Source organism: Callorhinus ursinus, unplaced genomic scaffold (genome assembly GCF_003265705.2).
Source record: "Callorhinus ursinus isolate GAN/ISIS: 27379988/994484 unplaced genomic scaffold, GSC_fseal_2.0 scaffold79, whole genome shotgun sequence".
Taxonomy (NCBI): Eukaryota; Metazoa; Chordata; class Mammalia; order Carnivora; family Otariidae; genus Callorhinus; species Callorhinus ursinus.
Genome location: NW_027397141.1, coordinates 1,094,129 through 1,117,332, shown reverse-complemented (window position 1 = coordinate 1,117,332; position 23,204 = coordinate 1,094,129). Strand labels below are relative to the sequence as shown.

Genomic DNA, 23,204 nt, shown 5'->3' with positions numbered 1-23,204 from the left:
AGTCACACATCGGGAAAAGCAAACCAAAGCCAAACCCACACAAAGCTCATCAGTTTCAGAATCAGAAAGGAGAGTGCATGGAGAAGTGGATGCATTCATCAAAGGAGCACCATCAGTCTTTGTTTTTAACAAAATGGCCTTGATACTATGAATAAAAATTACCTGCCTCATGGTATGTGTATGCTATAAATGATTAACGGCAGCAAACGCACGATCACAGCCGGCTGTCCTGCCTGAGGCCCGTGCACGCGCGCGCGCGCGCACACACACACACACACGCAGGGGCCCTCCCCAACCAGTGTCCGCCAAGTCACTGCCATGTGTGTCTTCTGAGGTTTGCTTTATTTCTAAAACTAGGAATCCTCATGGTGCTTCATCCTGGGCGCAGGCTCTTATATCGTTCCTCCCGAAGAGCATTTTTAGATATTAAAAAAAGACACTTACATCGCATTCCTAATTTTCCAAATATCTGTTGCATGGGGTGTTCCTGTTTTCTCTGAGATTCATCTACATTTATTTTTTTTGTGTGAACCGTCTCTGCTTTCAACTCCTAGAGGGCCAGGGGTCTCCAGCGTCTCGAGATCGCCCACATTTTGTGCAGCACATTCGCATTCACACTTGTTAATAATGTCGGTTTTCAAAGAGATTCCACTCTTCAAGTGATTTGCTAGGCCCATCTACTGAAGACCACTGTGAGTCATCTCCTGCCCCTTCCCTGCCCCTGCTGTCCTTGCCCCGCCCATCACTGTTGCTGCACCTCCCCGTTCGTTGGCTTCCTGGGGCTGTTCTTAATGTCCGGCAACACATCTGTTCATGTTTAAAGCATAAATCAGGTCATGTCACCACCCTCTTTGAAGCTTATCGATGGCTTCACAGTGAACTTAAAAGAGAACGTGGTGTTTTGATGCAACCAAGGTCCCACGGGCTTGGCCCCTGCTTCCCACTAAGCCCCGTTCTCAAGGTGGTGAGTGGGTGTCTCCAAAGGGTGGACCTGGTTCCTGATCTGCGAAAAAACCCTTTGCTATTACAGGGTTTGTGGCATACAATAGGTACTTACTAAAGGCTTGCTGCAGGACTAAATAATCCTGGAAATGGGGGCAAACGGATATACACAAGATGGAACACTGCATGAGGCACGGACAGAACCAGCACTCTTTAGTAGCTGTCAAGCAATTGTTAACTGCTGTCCAGGAGAGCTGCGCTCTGGAGGATCACAAGCCACTGTTGTTCTTCATGACACATGCCTCCCTAAACCAGAGTCCTTGTGGGTTCCTTCCCAGTGTGGGTCCCAACCTGTCCTCGTCATTAGTTTACTGCGGTTCCCCCTTTCTCTCTTGACCCTGCTAGCCTGCAAACCTGTGGAAGACAGCCATGACATTTTGCCTTCACGTTGTACCATATCGCCTTGTGTGACTTCAGTGACATAGATGGTGCTCAATAAATGCTTGTTGATTCAATCTACCAACACGTCCGGAGCTAGAGGAAAGGAACTAGACTTCTAAGAGATGAGAGCTGGATTAGGAATAGGCACAGCTACTTTTCCCTTAGCAATTATTAAGCCAGATATTATACTAGCCTTTGTGCAAGAAAGCTGAGAGGAATGATATGAAGAAACTATCATACGTGTCAGGAAGGCTACCTTCATTTCCAAAGAGAAAACGTGATAATAAGTAGGTTTGTTCATTCATTCAACAAATACATGTTCGGTGTCTACCATGTGCCAGACCCTGTACGGAATGTAATAGTGAAACACACACACACACACACACACACACACACACGAGAATATATATATATGTAAAAAGAAGACATAATATTTTTCCTTAATAGAGTTCAGAGTGAAAGAGGAGAGAGATACATTGACCAGGAATCAGACTTTGTAATATTATTTTTAAAAGCTGAGTCAGTGAATATACCCCCAAACTTTGGAGTATTTATCTCTGGGTAGTTCAGTGGTGGGTGATCTGTATTTTCTTCTTTAAATTTCACTATTTTTCAAATTTCTTATCAAGAATAAATACTACTTTCATAACAAAAATGTGTTCATAATATATATGTGTGTGTATGTGTTGAGTGAAAGAGAAAAAAGGAAATCGCTATATGTGCACAGATATAGTAACCCTCAGTTTATAACGCACATGGTACCAAGAGATACACTAAGATCCCTAACGTGTATTACCGCCAACATTAATAATTCTAGAGAAAGAGAAGGGATGTGAGAGAAAGAATAATTTTATAGGCTATTTTCTAGCCTGTACTTACAGCTGATTTATGAAGTGCTCCTTGAGTAATAAAACAAAGGTTATAAACCATTAATTTATTGTGCTAATAAGAGCCAAGGGCTCTAATACCATTGTCTTGTCTTAGAAGATGTAAAAAAAGTGGAAGGTGCTTCAAACTTTAACAGTTTCTTGCTCTTACTTTTATTATCTTTTCTCTACTGTACTATTTTAGATTAATGAAATAATAAATCCTTTGTCCAACTGATTTTATTTAATGTTATGGTAAAATGTTAATCTTGCGATTCTCAGCATTGTAAGAGTGGCTCCTTCAAAGATCATATATTTTACGGAGACGCGCCATGAAATCTAGGCCATCCCGTGAAAATCACATTAGAAAATGATGGTAAAGAAAGTAATTCTTGTAATTTTTTTGTTGGTGAACAAACACAAATAGGAAAAGTGTATTTCATTAGGATCTGGGGTTTGTCTTTTGTGAAGGCCCCTTGTTATTTCTTTCAGGATCTCCGTCCCTCTCTCCCTCTCTGTCACACACACACACACACACACACACACACACACACACACACACACACGTGTGCTCACACACGCCCACACATGGGCACACACGGGAGAGAGTTACTATCACATCGTGTGGCCAGTTGGGAGAAGCTTAAGTTTCGGGTCTGTTTCTCACTTCCTGTCTGTCTAGTCTTGAGGAAGTCCCCGGAAGTCTCCCTGGGTCTGCCTTCTCATCCTGGCGCCATGTCAAATTCTCTCAACTTCTCCTTCCACAGTTTCCAGCAACAGTTATCGTGAGCCCCTGCTTCAAGGGAGCCTCACCTCACAGGACTCTCTTCTCTGACTTTCCACAGAACTTTCTAAACTCCTCAGAATCTGTTTGAAAGGACAGTGAAACTTCACTGCGGAAGCTTTCCCAAAGGGGGGCCTGACTTTCCCTGCGCTCCGAGCGTCTGTGTTGGGAAACGGCGCCCCTGGCAGCGCCCGGACTGACTCTGACAGATTTGTTTCTCCCTTCGTCATCCCACCAGATGGCTCTAAAATGAATATAGCATTCAAATAACTACACAGAAAAAAAATCATCCTATAACCAGTTGATTCATATAAAATGTGTGAAAATCAGATTATACCATTTATTTTTCCACTTAGAATTAGTAGTTTCAAAAGTTTTCACTTTACATAAATGACATAACATAGAAAAACAAGCATGTTCCACATGAGCCTAAGTGCCTGCCAGTCACTTCTCTGTGGCGTGGGGAAATCAGGGCAGAAAGTGGTTGATTAAATGTGCAGAGTTTTGGAGGGATTGTTTTCAAAGGCGCCTGAAAGTAGGACTGAAATAAAAATGTACATGTTTAGGTAGAGCAGATATCTGAATAATTGTTAAAAACAAACAACAGAAGGTTAATAACTCGCGGCTCCACGCAACTTGTTTGCAAACTATGACTTAATTCAAACTCTTTGTATTTTTTTCCACAAATGAAGTAATCTGAAGACTCTGTTTCATCAAGAAAACTGTATCTGGTGAGACACAGAAAACGGAGATCCTGGAAGATATAACAAGGGGCTCCCACAAAAGTACTGGAAGTCAGTCATATTGAATCTACTCAGATTACCTCCAGAACCTTCCATTCCTCCTCGAACAACTGGCGTAAATCTGCCATGAAATAAGGATGAGGCTCTGACTAGGCCACCATATTTTTTAAAACGTATCATTTAATTGTAAACATGAACAAGAAACCACCAGTAAGAAGGACTTGTTATTTGAAGGCGAAAATGCTTTAGAGCAAAACAGAGTCAGTGCGCTTAACAGGTCTTTTTCATAAATGCTTAAAATAATTAATTTGACCCTATACAATATTCTATTTAAATTGTACTTATAGGGCGGTAACAAATTTTAAAAATAATTCTCAATTACAGAAGTAATTTATGAACACATTGATCTTCTAATCATGGAGACAGGCTACACTTCTGTTTTACTATCATCTCGAAACAATGCCCTAGATATTACCACTCTCAGGTTTTTGTGGTGAATTATTCCAGATCATAAGCATTCTTAAACATCCATGTATCCGTATAAAATATACGGTTTGGCAGCTTCTTAGGGACCAAGACTTATCTGCTACCATCTACTGGGCCTCCTCCTCTGCCCCCTGTCCTGGGGACATGGGGAAAAAGTCGGCGCACGCAAATCCCCAGTGATGGGGAGACCATCAGCAACCTTATAGAAGATGTGCGACCTGAGGGATGAGAACAGAGCAGAAAGGAGGGAGCAAGTGTTCTGGAGATGCGGGGAACGCTGGAAAGTCAGAATATGGCAGGGAGCGAAGCCTGGCATCCTGCAGACTGGGGATTTACCAAAACGGCTTACTATGACTATTCTCAGCCCGCCTTCGCTCAAGCCGTGAGCTGGAAGCCAGAGTTACCTTGAATCCATCTCCAGGAACGTCACCCCGAATTGTCTCCCGCCCCTGGGGCTGCCTGGGGATGGCCCGAGCAGCGGCTCCGTCTAGGATGGATTAGAGTCAAACCCTTCCTGAGAATCCTCACTTGATTCCAGATCTTCCTCTCCATCCTCTCTTCCTTTTCTTGCTCTCTCTTTTCTCCGTCTCCTCCTTTTCTTCCCAAGATGCAGTTAGGAAGGGGAGTCCAAAAGAGCTGTGCTACTTAAGGGTCACTGGCGGACGGTCTGGGTAAGCAGGCCTGGGATCATAACCCGCCTGCAACGGGACGTAGTCAGCGTGACTCTCCTTCCTCCACCAGGTGAATTATCAACATAAGAAGACACCCACTCCAAGAAGCAATCTGCTCAGACTAATAAAAGAAGCTGTAAGTGCCTTTGATCAAAGCTCACACTATGATGCAGAATCTATGCCTTTCAAGTTCTGCAATCCGAATAAAAGGGCTTCAGATGGTTACATTACAAGATATAGATCGAGTTAAATGCAGTGGAAAGAACAGCATAGCAAGACGTAGATGCCGGTATCAGCAAAGCGGCCTTTCCACTGAAACTAAACATTAACCACACCTAATATCTTGATCAGTATGCCGATCTGCAAGACTCCATTTCCTCATATCTCAAATGAGGTCATTACCGTTCACCCTGCCGACTTTCCTTTTTCCGTGTATAGTTGTTATTAGGTTTAAATCAAATAAAGCCAAAGCTCTGAATAGTAACACATTCTGTAGATGAGAGGAATCATCATGTATAAAATATTAAAATTTCCAGTGCCTCACACACTGACTCCAGACCCGAACTACAGGGAGAAAAAAATAGCACGGGTGGATCCTGAAACAAACCCAAGAGCACCGAAGGGGAGACGTCTCTCTCTGCATCTGAAGCAGGAGAGGCCATGGAGTCGCTACAATGTACAAAAGTGGGAGAAAGTGGGGCTAGGACCCCCTGCTGACGCCTCAGAGGCTTCCCTGCACAGAGTCTGGTTTACATAAAGGAGCGGGAAGCTCACACTATGAACAGCTCCAGGACCCATCAGAGAGACAATAAGAGGATCATCATATTTTTAGGTAAGATAATTGAATTTCCAGCTAACACTCCACGCAGTTTCACACAGCAAAAGATGGCCCCGATCCCTGCTGTCTCCTCGCACTGCTCTTAAAAAAATGGAAAAGAATGACTATTAATTCCTGTTAACCATTCAGAGCCAAAGGACGAACACTGACTGCTTAATAGAAACATACATTGTGACTCTCAGCACTTTGGGAATCATGCTAAAAAACAAGAGCCATCCATTAGGATCTTACTGTTGCTTCAACAGCTTCACGTTCGATTTGTCCTGATTAACCAGCCGGAGGAGAATCATAGCAACTCTTCCTGCAACTACCAACACATTTCAAACAAACGCTTTGCTTTTGAAATGGACAAGTCTGACTTTCCAGGTCAGGAATAAATGATGTTTAAACAGTCTTTTGCTGGGTTGCCTGGGTGGCTCAGTGGGTTAAACCCATGGCTCTTGATTCCAGCTCAGGTCATGAGATCGAGCCCAGCATGGGGCTCTGCAGTGGGCATGGAGTCGGCTAAAGATTCTCTCTCCCTCTGCTCTGCCCTTCTCTCTTTCTCTCTCTAAATTAATTAATTAAAAATTCTTTTGCTCTCTTATCTAGCAAAAAAGTGTAATATGAATAGGCTTTATTTCTATGAAGTCAATGATTTGTCTTACAGTATAAAGTATACGAGAAGTTACATTTTGGAGAAGCTGAAGAAAGCAGTCTTTCTGAACGATTCACTATGGAACACACAAGCAAAACATGCAGCGAATAAATGGATTTATTTATTTCTTTTGTCCCCTATTTTTAGTCTCCTCTGGGGAGTGAAGGAGTGAGGAAAATACACCAGGGCAATGAAATGGGAACCTGTTCCCATTTTTTATTTTGATGCACTTCTTCAAAGTTCCGGTGTGTGTTCCAATGTCATCCCATCCCCAGCTGCGATGTCGAGCAGTATCCCAGCACACGCAGAGGTACAGAAGGAATGGTGGCTGCCCGGGGGCATGAAATGCCTCCCTGGTGCCCCCGTGTGGAACCCCGTGCTCTGTGCACAGGCATCGGGGGACTGATGCACGTCACACACTGTGCAGGAAGCACAGGAAACCCCCCCCTGCTGGGGGAAGAATGTTCCAGATGCCCTCACCTTTTCTCTACAACTCAAGCCTCCGTTCAGCATTAATAAAGCCCTATTATCCTTAGCTGTGAATATCCTTTTTTTTTTTTTTTTTTTTGAGAGAGAGAAAGAGCATGAGCGGGAGGGGCAGAGAGAGAATCTCAAGCCGACTCTGTGCTGAGCGGAGCAGGATGAGGGGCTCGATCTCATGACCCTGAGAATCACGATCTGAGCCGAAACCAAGAGTCGGACGCTTAACCAACTGAGCAGCCCAGGGGCCCCTCTGTGAGTATTCTTTAAAGGGAAAAAAAATGCAACAAGAAAATCTCAGAGTTCTGTATTCAGGAACAACTATTACCAAAAGACTTACTTAAAAATTCTGGCAATGATTGAGTCGAGATGACTTCAGCTTCCTGCGAGTCTGTTTAACCGTTCTATATGTGACCCCAGCTCCAGAGTGCTGAGCGGACACCGTCCCATGTTAGTGACACCCCCTCATTCCCTTTCTATTCCAGCCTCTGGGCACGGATGTGCACCCATGACCCCTACAGCCGCATGCGCCTCCCCCTTCAGACTATTTAAAGCTCATCCCATTATTAGGTGAAAACAAAGGAAAGGTCAAGATGATAATAAAGAGAGAGACTGGGTGGTACAGACAATGAAGCCATCAGTCATTGGTCTGACGTTCCAGATTCCATGTCCTTCGCAGCAGGTGCATGAGGTGCCAACGTCAGCCCTGCAGTCCCTGCCTGTGTTGCCCGTGGTGGGCACCAGCACACACATCCAGCAGTTCTGAACCATCGGAAGGGAAGCTCTCGTCTTTGGCCTCATCTGTTCTCTTACATTGTCTCTTGGAGATGCCCCACTGCTTTTCAACCTGACATTTCTGGTGGCTTTTTGGTGATTGGTAGGTTTTACCAAAGCGATTAGCTGCCATGCTCTGTTCTGTTGCTTTATGGCCAGAAACGTCCAGGGACTCCTGGTGTCTGGGGCTTTATTCTGTTTCCCATTCCTGAGTCACTGTGAACTTTTCAAATGCTTTCAAAAGCTTCAAACCTCCTGTTCCCCACACTAGTCATGCATGGCATTCTGATGCTGTTCCAGGTGCTGAACAAAATCAGAACTGTACCCCACTGTTTCTGGGGAGCCCCCCCCAGGCTATTCTGTCTCACGTTAGTTCTTCCTTCTGGAAGGAGGAGCTCTCTCTCCTGCAGGCCCCTGGACTCTGCCAACCAGGGGGCCACAGGAAAGAATGAACGTTTCCAGTGGTGAAGCTTTTGTCACGGAGTGAGGTGGGAGGGACAGTGACCTTTTCCGTGTGTGGCAGCTGAGAAGCAGCAAACGGGGTTACACAGCCCTGGATGAGCTGGGAAGTGGGTCCGAAGAACAAAGACCACCTCCCAGCGAGGGGCCAAGAAACCAACACCCTCATCTGCTCTCCTTTAGCCCTGTCAGAAAGCCTGAATGACAAAGATGACGGACACACAGGCCAACAATGCGGCTTCACGAGCTCCTCGTCCACGCCATTTAAGGAGCCCCTTGGCCCGCCTCACGGGTCTGCCACCAAGCCCCGACAAGGGGAACGTCAGAAAGACTGATGTGTTTCCAGGGACTACGCTTAGTGTCTCGTCTTACCCAACACATCGACATTTTTGCCAGGGAGGCTGCTAGCACCCACCGTGACTCAGCTCGCTTGTTGAACTCCCGAGCCCGTGTGTTCGTCGCTTGCTGGTCACTCACCTTCCAGCCTTGCAGTTTGCACCGCTGGAGAACAAGGCGACATTTCTCCCCGGCAGACAGCAGCTGCTTCTCACCCGGGAGCATATGGGCCAATGGCTTGTACCTGGGAAAAGCAGCAGGAACACAAAAGCCATGACTGAGTTTGTCAAGCAAATGCTTCTTCTGTTCGACAGGGTCGTCTCTTTCACACTGTTTCTTTAATCTTCCCCAATCCCTACTTGAGCCTCCAAGCCCCCAAATCTCCATCTGCTGTGCACTTAACATTGTCCAACCGTGAGGTAACCCTCTTCTGTGACATGGAGAATGATTTCTAAAATGAGCCAAATAGATATTTCAATCCTTTAATGTATGTTTAACGCTATTATCATGGATTAACGGAAACCATTTAACAAAAGAAAACTGAAGAGAAGGAAAACTCACGGTTTTCATGTAAATTTTAGAATGCTCTTAAAAATATACCTTCTAAGGAATCTTAGAATTCCTTATGACCATTTGAAAGTGAAAGTGAAAGTTACAACCTATAATAAATGAGCATCGAAACGTCCAGAATTTTTAAGCGAGAGCTAGAGTAGCTTCTTCCCATTATGTTACATATTGAGAATTTTAAATCTTCTAGAAGGACATTTATTTATTTATTTATTTGAAAGTTCCTCTGAATAATTCACTGTCATTCCCTAGCTGAAATCCATGGCAATATAATGGTTTTCTATGGATTTTTTTTAAATGCCCTTCAAAATTCTATCAGCCACTTAAAAAAATCTATATAAAATTTCCCTTGCATGCACGGTATTTAGCCTGAAATAGAGGCGAAACTGCATTAGAAGAAGGAGGAGGAAGAGGGACAGAGAAGAAACAAGCAAGGATTTGTGCAATTGCTTCTAGTCGCACCGTGTTTATGATTCCCACATTGAGCTGCTCTGGGAATTTAATGCCCAAAGGTAAATCACTTAAGTTCTCTGTGACTTTCTGTAAAATGTCTTAGCTTTCCATCTAAAGTTTGTTGCAGCAAATTTGGCAACTTCTAAGATGAGTTCTTTGCTTCCCTAGAGCAAGGAAGGGAGCTCACTGCCTCCACGTGTTTATCGGCCAGGCTCCCTCCGAGCAGCCGGGAGAGGACTGGGCGTGAGTCCCCCTGACCACCACACCAGAGCGGGGCACCCCGCGGGGAGGTGCCCAGCACCGTGGGCAAGGCACAGAACGCACACTGAGAAAAGACACCTATTTTGAACTTTTTTTTTTAATTTTTTATTGTTATGTTAATCACCATATATTACATCATTAGTTTTTGATGCAGTGTTCCATGATTCATTGTTGGTTCATAACACCCAGTGCTCCATGCAGAACGTGCCCTCCTCAATACCCATCACCAGGCTAACCCATCCCCCCACCCAATTTTGAACTTTTCAATAGCAGACATTTATTTCCTTTTTTGCATCCTTAGCATTATCACTGAGCACTCAGCCTGTTGGTTGTCCTGGGCTGAGAATGACCCTAATCTTGGTAGCCACACGTCAGACAAACGAGATACATCAACATCAGCCACAACCCTTCCTTCTCATACACAGATTTTTGCTCAAGAATCAAACTCAGGGTACAGGAGGGTGTAAGACTACAGGTAGCCAAGTCTGAACATAAAAATTATAGTGTCAGAGGCAAGGATATGAAAAATCTTGCTCATCATTTTGATTACACCAAATGGACTGAAATGATCTGTGGAATACGGAAGTATTTAGTGATTTTTTTTTTTTTTTACAAGAGGCAAGAATGTGATTTCCTACCCAGTAAGCACTGGACTTGGTATCTATCTTTTCTACTGGTCTTAGTGTGTGGTTGCTGCAGAAGAGACAAGGGTGTCTTCAGGGTAGAAGGGAACAGAGAGAATGGGTAGAATGATGTGTGTGTGTGTGAGTGTGTGTGTGAGTGTGTGTGAGTGTGTGAGTGTGTGTGTGTGTGTGTGAAGCGCCGGAACCAGGAGTATCATACGCAGAGGCCAGTGGGGTGGACCGTCCAGAAATGTGGGTGTATGACATGCACACATCAGTGAGCAGACCAGATTATGGTTTATAATGTCTCAGTGGTTCAAAGGTGACAGGTGATGGACTTGCACAGTGGGTCTGAATACGCGAGAAACCGGATGGGGGACCTAAACACAGCCTCGGGGTCTACCTTTACAGAGAACTGCTTCGAGACCCTTGGCCGGCCACTTTACAAGGAACACCCCCTCTCGGTTCTGTCTGCATGCGTTTTCAGGATGTGACATGAACTCTGTATTGTATTAAAAGCACAAGTCTAATTCCTATGATTCCTCAAAGTGGGTGAGCTTCCCCAGGGGATGGACCATCTCTGTGCATTCCACGGTCTGCTGGATTACCTTTGCATGCAGCAAGTACTAATAAGTGATGGGAGACCAAGAAACCGGGCTGGGGGAAGGCAGGGCGGGGGCAGCGGGATGTGGAAAGTGACAGCTGGCAGGCACTGAACAGGAGTATGGGCTTTTCATACTCCTCCCAGATGCAGGAGTCCTGCATGGCAATCTTTCAACAGTGAGAAAGCTGACGGTCACAGAAATCAAGGCACTTGCCCAAATTCAAACAGATTATTTTATGGGTTGAATCGCGTTCCACCCCCTCCCCCAAAGAGAAGTGGACATGACTTTCTTTGAAAGTAGTCTGTGCAGATATCATGCCGTTACGATGAGCTCATTAAGGTGGGCCCTGGTCCAATATGGTTGGCGTCCGTCTAGGAAGAGGGAATGCCACGTACAGACAGGGACACACAAGGAGAACATGGCATGATGAGGGAGACAGAGGCGGAGGGAGTGGGCTTCGAGCCAAGGAGCACCAAGGGTGACCGACCACACCGGAAGCTGGACAGAGGCCACGAAGGATTCTACTCAAGAGTCTCAGAGGCACAGAGCCCTGCTGACACCTTCACTTGGGATTCCCAGGCTGAAGAACTATGAAAGAGTGCATTTCTGTTGCTTGAAGTCCCCCGGTTTGTGGTGCTTTGTTAGGACAGCCCCAGGACACCGAGAGAGATGGTAATAGTGGCTGAGCAGGGATTTGAACCCAGGACCAGGCGACCCCAGAGACAGTCTCTCTCCGGAAGCTTCAAAGTCCCGTGTCCAGTCATACCTGTGCTCAGCACCCGTGCGCCGACATGGTTGAGGCAGGAACCAACAAGCCCCCAGCCCCAGATGGCTCTAGAGCGGAAAAGGAAGGGCTGGAGCATGAGAAACAGCAAAGGTTAACACTCAACATCATCAGCAGCACACTGGACATGCAGAGATAAGAATTCTAGGTTCTCTGACCTTTGGGTGACAGGGCCTCTGATGGTAAACTCAAGCTCAGAATGAAATACAGACTCATTCAAGCGCTCAGGGAAGCCAGCATGTTCCTACCATTTAGCCAGAGTCACACAATGAAATGAAATCACTCAAATTATCTTTTTATTCTCTTACAATTGTCTCATTCTGTAGCTCTGCTAATTATCACTGAGAACTGAATTGACATAATTCAAGTATCTGAATACAGTATTAACAAGTCAGAACAAAGATCTTACACTGGGTGCTTTTTTCCCCTCATTTTATATTGTTCTTGTGACACCTAAAATGGTATAATTCTGACATTTCAACTGAAAAGACAAACACATCATCTCAGACAGAGTGAGGTACTCTATTTTAGTGTAATTAAAAACATCTTGTTATTTGGAATGTGAGTGTCATCTGTAGGTGGTGTCACAAGTCGATCACTGAGCTAACACAGGCTCTCGCAGAAACTCCAACCCGAGACCGAGGGGTAAGAATGAGCCCGGGGCAGCGCACGGGTGCTGAGCACAGGTGTGACTTGGACACGGGACTTCGAAGCTTCCATTCCCTACACCCTCTTAGCCTCTGTCGCCCAAGAGCAGGTCACCTCGACCCACCGAAGGTCTCTGTTTTCAGGCTGGCACCTGCCCGTGTCTGAGACAGATCAACTGACTCTAAGATGTCGTGTCAAGTCTGCTAAACAGCCCACTGTTGCCTTGTCCCGGGCTGGGTTGCAGGGAATGATTGGGATCCAATTCCATGTCCAGAATCCGGGTGCCAGGGCGCATTCATTTGGGCTCATTCAATCAATCAACCAATAGGAATGGCAATACTGACTGAGTACGAAATACGCACATGGAATGCAGCAGGGGACAAATCAGATAAAAATCCTCACATCCTATGATAGAGACAGAAAGAATAGAAACATAAATGAGGAAGGAAGTCAGATACAATGAGAGAGATGGAGAAAAACGGGGCAGGAAAGGTTTCACTGAGACTACGTATCTGACGGCAGGGAATGAAGCTGCGGAGCCCTCCGGGGATCGGGAATCCCAGTTGAGGGAACGCAGACCCACAAGCCCTGAGTGGGGTCCTGCACACCTGTGTGAGCCATACCAGGCAGCCAATGTGGCTGGAGCTGAGCAGGCAGCCAATGTGGCTGGAGCCTGAGCAGGCAGAGGGAAGGTGCTGGGGACAGATTCACAGGTAAGGGTGTGACCTCGCAGGTCACTCTAAGCACTCGGGCTTTGACTCTGAGAGCCCCGGGGCATGGTGGTTTGAGCAGACTACCATTTGACTCCAGAAGAGTCAGGGAAGCTGCCGGCCCGGGTGCGGGCATGTGAAGTGGACAGCCCGGGAGACTCTCCGGAGGAGCCAGATGCCTCAGGTCCATGGTCAGCCACCAACACGGCAGGGTTTCCTGATGGCTGGACGTGGATGCAGGGGGGAGGGGAGCGGCACCTGCGAAGCTGGAGGACAGAAGCGACATCCGCGGAGACGGAGCGCCCCGGGGAGAGTAGCTGCTCAAACCCAAGGGCGGTGGTCCTCGCCACGGAGGGGGACCGCAGGCAGATTCTGCTGGAGCCCCCAGAGGATGCGCAGCATCAGCCAGCACCCCGAAACAGAGTCACTGCTTGCCGGCTGCCAGTCGCTCCGCTGGGGTCCCTTTCGCCTGTCACGAGCCGCTGCCTCCTGGCCAGGACTGCACGAACCGTCTGGGAGATGTCCTCGTGCGGGGTCCTCGTGTGTCCCCGAGGCCGAAACCGAACCCTGTGTCTCGCTTCCCTTCTGAACGCGTCTGCCGACTTTCAACTTCCCTTCCTCCAGCCTGCCCACAGCCCAGATGGCCAATACTTGATGAAGCCTGGGGTTTCATGGCGACTTCCAGCACAGTTACCGAAAAATTCTCCAACCTGCACGCTAGTCATTAAGTACTCTCTCGACAGCAAGGATTCAAGTACAAGAACTCTCCTCAACACACACACCACCGGGCATAGGATGCCTCTGAGATCCTAACAGGCATCACAGTCCCTGGCCAAATCATCGGCAGAAGGACCACATTGTCCGTCGTGTTCACTTGGGGGTCTCTATAGTCTAAGAGGGACAGGCTGAAGTGGAAGAGAGAGAGAAGAGCAAATGCCTGAGACAGGTACTGGAGAACCTAAGGAATATGATGAGATAAATATTTGTCTTTTCCAAAGTGATCATTCCTTCTAGCTTTAAGGAGAATGTTGACGTCCTATTTCTTGCTAACCTAGAGATAAAATAAGCTTATGGAGTCACCAAAGAGGCAGGTTAAACAAAGTAGTGACTCTGAATTCACTCCTTTAAGAAGCCTACCATGAAACAGTAGAATCACTTCCTTAGAAAAAATACAAAGTGTATGTATCAAGCTAATGCTTACAAAAAAGAAAACAAAACAAAAGACCCCACAACCTCAGATGCAATTTCTCTGAAATGGTTTGTTTGCTGAATATTGACTTCATCTCTTCATGCTCAAGCACAATTCTGTTGTGAAAGCTTTGGTCCCCAAACCCCTTAAAATTTATTTCTATTCAGCAAATATTTATTGAGCACCTCTTACAAGCAAGGTTACCAAGATGGGCAAAGCAACACTCTCACTTGACTGCATATGCTCAGGTATGACATTTTGGGCCAAAATTACATCTCAGAAAAGATGGGGTTTTCTTATTTCAAGACCTCATGAAATTTTCTTATAATGGACATATTTTACTTAAGTCAGGAACAACAAAATAAGGTTTGGGGAGCACCATTACCCTCATCCCTCAGGAACTGGACTGGATAAGCCACAGCAAGACGGGATGTCCCTGGAGCTCTAGAGCGGAGGCTGGGAGGGCAGACGGAGGGGGGGGAGGGGCAGGACTGTGGGGGCTGGGGCTGGGCGACCGCAGGGGGGGGGGGGGGGGGGGGCAGGTCTGAATGTGGTCAGAGTCTAAATGTGAAAGCATGTCCGTGTCAGTGGGTGACCGGGGAAGGCAGAGCCCTTCCAGACGCGCAGAAGGAGCAGGACAGCGATGACACCCAGACCTCAGCAGAGGGTGGGGGCGCGCAAGCGCTGGGCTCTGGCGGCTCGCAGCGTAAGTGAAGGAAAAGGCCCACAGCTCGAGGGGGAAAGAACTGAGCAACGTGTTTTGGGCATTTTGTTTCTCAGGGTCAGGGAAGAACCACAGAGCTTGTAGGCCACATTTACAGAAACGCACAAAGCCTACATTCTATTCATGCTTATTTTGGGGTATTGCTGTTTTTCTCCAGATTATTTTGTTCGTTCATGTTTAGCTCTGGAAGGACAAGGATGGGGTTTCTTCTAGAACCGTCTCCTTGAGACTTCGCCACAGGGCCCTGCAGGGCTTCTCCACCTAGCATCCTTGCCAGAAATGTAGCTCTCTGTCTACAGTTAAATAGGGATGCATTTCACTTGTTCTGCGAACTTGCCGGGACTGCTCATTTTGCTCCTCATATGCCTGCTCTCACAGCAAACACAGTGCAGGTGCGGAGGGGTGATTTTCTAGCTATTTGGGGCTAATTTCCAGCATTCAGAATGCTGAGTGGTGGGTTGAGTGTAACAGCTGCCTAGCAACGGGACTGACATACATCATGAAAATAGTGAGAAGTAGGAAGAAAAAGGAGCACAGAGGGCTTGGGGGAGAAGTAAAATCTATTTCGACGTGGGGAGGGAGCAGAGAAGAAAGAGAAATGAGGCAGAGAGAGACAGGATTTGCAGAAGTGCTTTTCAACTAAAGAGGAGCACTTTTTCTTTTTCTTTTAAAGAAAAAGACGTGAAAGCACAGAGAGAAAGTTGTTAAAAATCATCATTCACACAAAAATGCATTGTGCTCCCTAAGTGTGCACATTCTTTCTCTTCTTCCCATGACTTACGGTCTAAAGACCCCATCTCCCGTGGCAGGGTTGTCCAGCGTTCATCCCCTGAACTCTCCGTCCTTTAGAGGGCCAGCCCTGCTCCCCCACAACTGCCCAGCAAGTACACCGCTCAGCCTCCCGTACGGAGCCTTTATCATGTGCACCTGCTCATCACTCTGCCTGGTCTTCTCCCAGCTTTCCACGGCTCCACTTCCAGCCTTCCCACATTTCTTTGCACCTGCTGTGCTCTCTGCCTGGAGCTTGTCAGCCTGATCCGCGTCCCAGTGCATCCCCTGTGTCTGCATACCCACGACTCCTTCTGTATGTTCATTGGAAGGACAGGAAGGGGATATTAGCTGTTTGTTGCAACAGCTTTTGGGCCTCCTGGACTGCGCTGGCCTGGAATCTGGACTTGAGTTTATTTTCACATCTAGTGGGATCAACATTAAGCTTATCAGTGCTCATCAGGAACTGCGTATGACTCGATTAAGTGGAAAAGGCACTATGACAGTGCCAGGACTGCTGCTTACGCCACTGCTCAAGACTGACTTCCCTGCTCTTTCCAAATTATGGCAAATAGGTGGCCGTCATCTTTAGAAACATGGATGCACCACTCAAAGACATGCCAGCTTTTCACATTTTCCATGTGCCTCCTGGTTCAAGAGCCCCCAGGAGGACGGTCCTTGGGGAGAGCGGGACGGTGCTGGGAGGGGCTGCCCCTCCCCCCCGCAACGACGTCAGTCACCCCACAGCCCACACCGGGCCATCTGCTGGCGGGGTGAGGGGCCGCCCCCCTGCTATGGGCGGGTCTCCAGGATTGGAAACGGAGCAGGGGAGCGGGAGAGATGGAGGGAGGGAGGGAGATTAACAGAGTGCCTATAAATTCCAGGTGTGATGACCGGTTATCTCACATCAACACGGAATTCTCACAACCCCAGGGTAACATTTGCCAAAGCTGTGTGACACCGTCAGTTAGTTCACCGCAGAGCTAGGGGCTGATCGGGCTTCTACTAAGCTACGTGGGAATGAGATAAGACCAGACACTTGCCCCTTTTGTTTCGGGGCTTGAGAGGATAAAGGCGACCAGCATGCAGAGTGATATATAAATGAGGACTATTACTAAGATACGACACGGGAAAGCCAGACCCCATGGTTGTCCCGAACGTTCCGTGTCTTCCGCACGCGGGTAATTCTTTCTCTCCCCTGCCCTCTCTCTCCTTTTTTCTCTCTTCTTCCCTCTTTCTCTCTCTCTCCCTTCTTCTCTCTCTCCCTCTCTCTTCCTTTCTCCTCACCTTCCGTCCCTCCCTCCATCTCTCCCTCTCTCTAACCCTCTCACTCCGTCTCATTGTGGTGGTGAGTATTGCTTCTGCTACTATTATTTTAATAACATTATGGGATTACTTAAATGTCACCACAGCCATCATTGTCAGGTATTTATCTGTCAAGACTCTAAAACACAGCGTCCAAAACTCACACTCAAAGTCTGGCTCGCACACCACTGCTGAGAGAGACCCAGGAAGGATGGGGTGAGGGAATCCTGGAGTTCCCGAGTGTTTACTGGTCGGGCCGGGAGGCTCGGCAGAGCCCTTCGCAGTCACCGGGAAGTCCCCAGGCTGAGTGAAGCCGTCCCGCTGTGAGCTCGAGGGAAGCTGTGGGGTTTGCTTTTGTAGCGGGATGCACGGCTGGATGGCGGGGCGAGGGTGGTGGGTGTGAACGCGGCCGAGATTCGAGATTCGTCCACTTCCACGGTAACCTCCTCCCAGGAAGCATCTGGAGCCCAAGCCTGTGGCAGGGCGGTCGGCCCGCCCGGAGACGCGGCCTCATCCCATGGCACTCATTCACGCACTCCGTGTCATGGAGCCAGGGGGTTCCCAGCCCAGGCAAGGCGGGAGGTGAATAATGAAAAAGAAGAATGTTAGACTGGACCTCGGCTCCTGGGATTAGCCAGTACTGCTCTGCAGATAAAAAATGAATTCAGAACATCTGCTAAGAATTTACATGACAATGCTCTCAAGTTCTCTCACTTCACGCCCCGGTCCCTCCATTTCATTTTAATTGCGCGACCTAACTGCGTCCTATGTATTCAATAAATGGATGAAAGGGAAACACTGAATGAGAAGTGTCCCGGTGCGAAATGTACACCGAGCTCCATTTCCTAAGCAGCCTGTGGTGCCCCACCATTGATCTCAGCCAGGTTTGGGTCGCTTCTGATACAGCCCTCGCGGGTTCTCCTACACGGAGACCCCACCGGTGCATGCCCGGCACTCCAGAGCCATCTACCATGGGGGGCATTGAAGACCGTGCCCTTTGGGTGTACGGAAGTTGTAACAGGGCTGAAATAATGGTTGCAGGCAAAGTCCCCAGTGCTGCAGCTCCTGGCCCCGTGACAAGCGCCCGGGAGGATGCTGAGCACGGTCAGTGCATGTGCTGAAACTGATGTGCTTGCGTCCTTCCTCCTCCGGGCTTTGCAGAGTTTACTGGTTGAGCTAGAGCCTGTATCTTTCAGGTACAAGAACAGCTTGTGGAGTTAAGCTGAAAAGAACAGATGTTCATTGGTTGCTGAAGCCTTTAAATAAGGGACCTCTCTAAGCTATGCAGTTGGGTAAAATTATCCCATTTCTAAAGCAATTTGCTCCTTAAGCAAAGACACACCAGGGTCAGTGTGACCACCGATCTTCCGAGTAGGGACAGGAAACCAAGGCAGGTCAATTTATTTGCTAGAAATATTTGTTATTCCATTGTCTTCTCTCTCTACCAAAGAGAGGGCAATTCTTTTCCTTGGACATGGCTAAAACATTTTATGGAGATTGGTAGCTGTATTTGTCATTATGACTGGTTAGCTGATCACAAAGAAGAATGACTATGATCTTCCCAGGAACAGTCTGGCCCTGCACCTAGATCATACTATTTCAATAACAATGAAACTTTCTTTTGAACATCTACTTTGAAAGTGTGTGACAGTCTTGAACGATGACTCGGAGATCAGTGTCTGAACTTAATTATGTTTATTAATTTCAGAAAGGATCACAGTGATCTCTGAACAACACGGGTTTGAACTGAGTAGGTGCATTTAAATGCAGATTTCTTATAGCACGCCCAATATAAATGTATTTTCTCTTCCTTCTGATTTTCTTAACAACATTTTCTTTTCTCCAGCTTGCTTCCTTCTAAAAATACGGTATATAATACATATACAAAATATGTGTTAATTGACTCTTCATGGCATTGGTAAGGCTTGCAGTCAACAGTAGGCTGTCAGTGGTTAAGTTTGGGGGAGTTGAAAGTTATAATCAGATTTTCAACTGCATGGAGGTTCAGCACCCTTGACCCCCACCCACACTGAACATGTTCAAGGGTCAACCATAATGGCATTTTTTAGAACCACTTTGCTGAGGTATGGTTGACAAAAAGCTGTACATTTTTACTGTAACTGGATGAGTTTGGAAATAAGGATAAATCTGTGAACTCATCACCACAATCTATGCCATAAACATACCCATCCCCCATGAAAGTTCCTCCCACCCTCTTCAGTTTTATTTGTTTGCTTACTTATTTGTGAATGGAATATGTAATATAAGATCTACCCTCTTCGAAAATTTGTTAGGTATATAATATTGTCACCTGCAGGCACAGTGATGTCTCTAGGACTTATTCATCTTACAGAACTGAAACTTTGTGCCCTTTGACCTTTCCCTCCTGATTCCTCTTCCCCCAGCTCCCAGCAGCTACCAGTCCCCTCTCTGCTTCTGTGAGCTGGACTATTTTGGATTCCACATGTGAGTGAGCTCATACAGTATTTGTCTTTCTGCATTTGTCTCTTTGTGTTTCTGTGAACCTCCACGTTCATCCATGTTGTTACAAATGGCAGAATTTCCTTCACTTTTAAGGCTGAATAAAATGCCATCGTATGTAAATACTGCACAGAAATTTTAATTTAATTTACCTATTGCCGATAGGTACTAATATCTTTAATTAAAATTTTAATTCAAAAAAAGGAGTGATGGGGGTGCCTGGGTGGCTCAGTCAGTTAAGTGTCTAACTCTTCATTTCGGCTCAGGTCATGATCTCCGAGTCATGAGGTCCGTGAGATCGAGCCCCACGTTGGGCTCCATGCTGGGTATGGAGCCTGCTCGGGGTTCTCCCTTTCCCCTCCCGCCCCCCCACCCCCACTTGTGTGTGTGCACATGTGCTCGCTCGCTCTCTCTCTCTCTCTTTCTCTATGGGTATCCTCTCCATTGAATGCTGGACATTGTTGAGTGGATCTCTGGAAATTATTTAATTTTATAGAGGTGTGATAATTCACTGCTTTCGACTAAGCTATTTTACAGCTCTGCAGGACTAGAACATAAGCGGTGGGAAACTGATAACAATGCAGATAATTCCTGTCCAAAGCGACGCAAATGGTATTTGCCTTGGCAGTGCAAATAAATTTTGTCAGTAGAGAAGATAAATCTCTGTAAATCAGATTTTCATTTCAACTGGCTTTAACATCTTATTAGTTCCCTGTTTTCATAAGGAGCTGAATAAAATCTTTGAGATGCTTTATCTTTGTACAAGAGTCATGGATTTTACCTTTTTGAAAAATGATACTTAAGCACAATCGGTGTGGGGGTGGAGAATTTTGGCAGGGACGGGTTTGTGTTCCAGCAACAGTCAAACCCAATTCACTTCTCCAGCCCAGTATGGTCTCCAACCTCGGCAATTCAGGCTCTGTTTCCAGACGCATCACTTTGTCGAGACATCATGTGTCAAGATAGCTACCATTTTATACGTCAAATCCAATAACTGTATTTCAGGACCTTTTCCTCCGGCTGCATTTTTCTGTTTTCATATAACCCGATCGCTCTGTAGCACCCGATACCACCGACTTCTCCCTCCTTGAAATGGGTTCCCCAATAGCCCTGCCATCCCGAGGCTTCCTCCCCACAGTCCCGCGCACCACAGTCTCCCTTCCCAGCCAGCCCCTCCATCCTGCTACTAAATGTGTGTGCTTTTCTGCACTTGCTTCTGGCTCTCCTGGAACGTCTTCCCTGAGCGATCTCAGATGCACTCAAGGCGGCAACTAGCATTTATGAACCAATGATTGGAAATGCGTGTGTCTATAAAACACGATCAGCACCTTCCTGAACTGCACAGCAGTATGCTGAATGGCCTGCCAGACAGCACAGTGTGGGTCTCCCAAGCACACCGGAAGCCCAATGGGTTCCACGCCCTGCTCCTGCCACATACTCCCTGCGGCTCCTGCTCCATGGGCTCTACCATGCGTCCACCTCCCCGGGTGCAACCTGGAGTCCACCGAGACTGGCTCCTCAACATCTGGCTCTGATGTGTATGACCTCTCCTTCATCTCACTTAAATTCTCGCCATCGAGCCTCACCTGCTTCTTTCTCAATGACTATAATCAACAGTGCCCTGCATACACCTGCCTTGCCCTGTCTGCTCAATTTTCATTCACCCTGTTTTGCTCAACATCCTTCAGGGACCCCCCTTTTCTGCACACATGCTATGGGCTCCTTCAGGATGCAGTCCTTACTTTGTCTTTTCCTGGTTAAACACCTCCCAGCCATTAGGATCACGCGCTTCTGCCACACTAAAATGTACTTCAACTCGCTATTCTTCCTCATTGTTGTGCCTTCCCACATGCTTGCACGGACAACTGCCCTTCGATTTTCTTCTGGTTAATACTAAGTGGTCTCCAAACCTTAGCTTGATGTCCACTACTCCAGGAAATCTTAGGAATCCCCTGCCTGGACGCCTACACCGTCCGCTCTAGATGCTGTCTGCATCCCCTTCTACCACGTTGTTCCACATCGTCCTTTATTTCCCTGCCTTCTGAGACAGAATATTCTATGTGTTCCATGTTTTCAATCCTAAAGTACCCCGCAGTATCTGACAGGTTGAAAACATCCAACAGGCTATTGTTGAGTGAGCAGAGAAGAAGAGTTGAGGTGGAGAACAAGACAGAAACGAGGAAGTGGGAGAAAATAAAATCTTAATGATTATTTAACTGTTATTTTATATATAAATATAATTAAATCTATAATATTCATGTATAAGTAAGTATATTTATTTATAAGGCAAATATAATTGGATACTTTTAAAAAATATTTAATATTATTTTAATAATAACTAAAGGACATCCCCCTTTTTTGTTCTGGAGACCATCCCCGTATGCCGATGTATGAAAACCAGTGACTGTATTATCACATCATATATTTTTATTAGTCACCAAGGTAAAGGGCACCATTCAAGAGCCAGTCATCTCCCTATTTTTCTTTTTTTTTTTAAGATTTTATTTATTTATGTGACAGACAGAGACACAGCGAGAGAGGGAACACAAGCAGGGGGAGCGGGAGAGGGAGAAGCAGGCTCCCCGCGGAGCAGGGAGCCCGATGCGGGGCTCGATCCCAGGACCCCGGGACCATGACCTGAGCCGAAGGCAGACGCTTAACGACTGAGCCCCCCCAGGCGCCCCTCCCTATTTTCATTTCTAACATATTAAGGGGTTTGACTGTTTTTGTCTACCCGGTTGCCCTCTCCAGCTGGGGGAGACCGTGGGGTTTCTTGCTGGCCCCCGCAGAGGCAGTGAGGAAGCGGGGCTGTGTTGGTGGCGGCAGCACGAGCAAAGGAACAGGTGTGGTCACGGTCACGAGGAGGCGTCTGCTCTGCAGAGGGTCCTTCCCCAGGCCGCTGTCCCTGCGGCTATACCCTCACAGTACTCTCCCTCTCCTTCACGGCCTAAAAGTTTTCCAAGTGCTCCCTTTTCCTCAGATGCCGCTGCCTCTACATGTTCAGACTGAATGATATTAAAAGAAGTCTGTGGCCAATTTATTTAAAACCACTTTAAAGTGTCTAAAAACAGGACTGCTGAGTAGATGAACTTCAGCGAAAGTGACAGAACAGACCAAGTTGAAGCCTACGTTTCTATGTAACGCATAGTATGTGTGCTTCTCAGAACGGTCTGTCCTGCGTGTGAGCACGGATCTCTATTCAGGAAGGAAACGATGCAGCAGGCTACGGCTTCACGAACTCGATCCCAGACCCTCCACCTCTCCCACAGATCGATGCAAGTATTTGCTGCGATGCTGGGGGTCTAGGAAACCCTCTCCTGCTGCCATAATCACCACCTACCAAGTGTGACGCCCATACACGTGCAAGGTTTAACATCTGAGCTGAGTGTCTTGCTCACCTACACTGTTCTTGGACGTGGCTGTGGTCAGCATTAAGTGGTAACTGTCCTTACAGCACTCCTTCAAGGGCATGGAGTACCTGACCGCAATCTCTTCTCTTCTCTTTACCCTCGTCTCATTATATCTTTCGAAAGTTCTTCACTATCACGCACGCCTCGAGCCACATGGTTTTTCTTCTTCCCAGCACCCTCAGTGAGTCATTCCCCAATTTAGAGATGCAGTGGACAATC

The 23,204-nt window shown here is 47.0% G+C and overlaps 1 protein-coding gene across 4 annotated transcripts in view; it reads right to left on the bottom strand.

Annotated features, from left to right (window-relative positions):
- Nucleotides 1–23,204, bottom strand: part of MYO16 (myosin XVI) — a 593,786-nt gene that overhangs the window by 92,093 nt on the left and 478,489 nt on the right. For all 4 annotated transcript variants that reach the window (XM_073887420.1, XM_073887418.1, XM_073887419.1 and 1 more), the window contains exon 28: nt 8,599–8,701. In XM_073887420.1, coding sequence (XP_073743521.1) covers nt 8,599–8,701 — 103 coding nt within the window. The remainder of the gene's footprint in view (nt 1–8,598; nt 8,702–23,204) is intronic.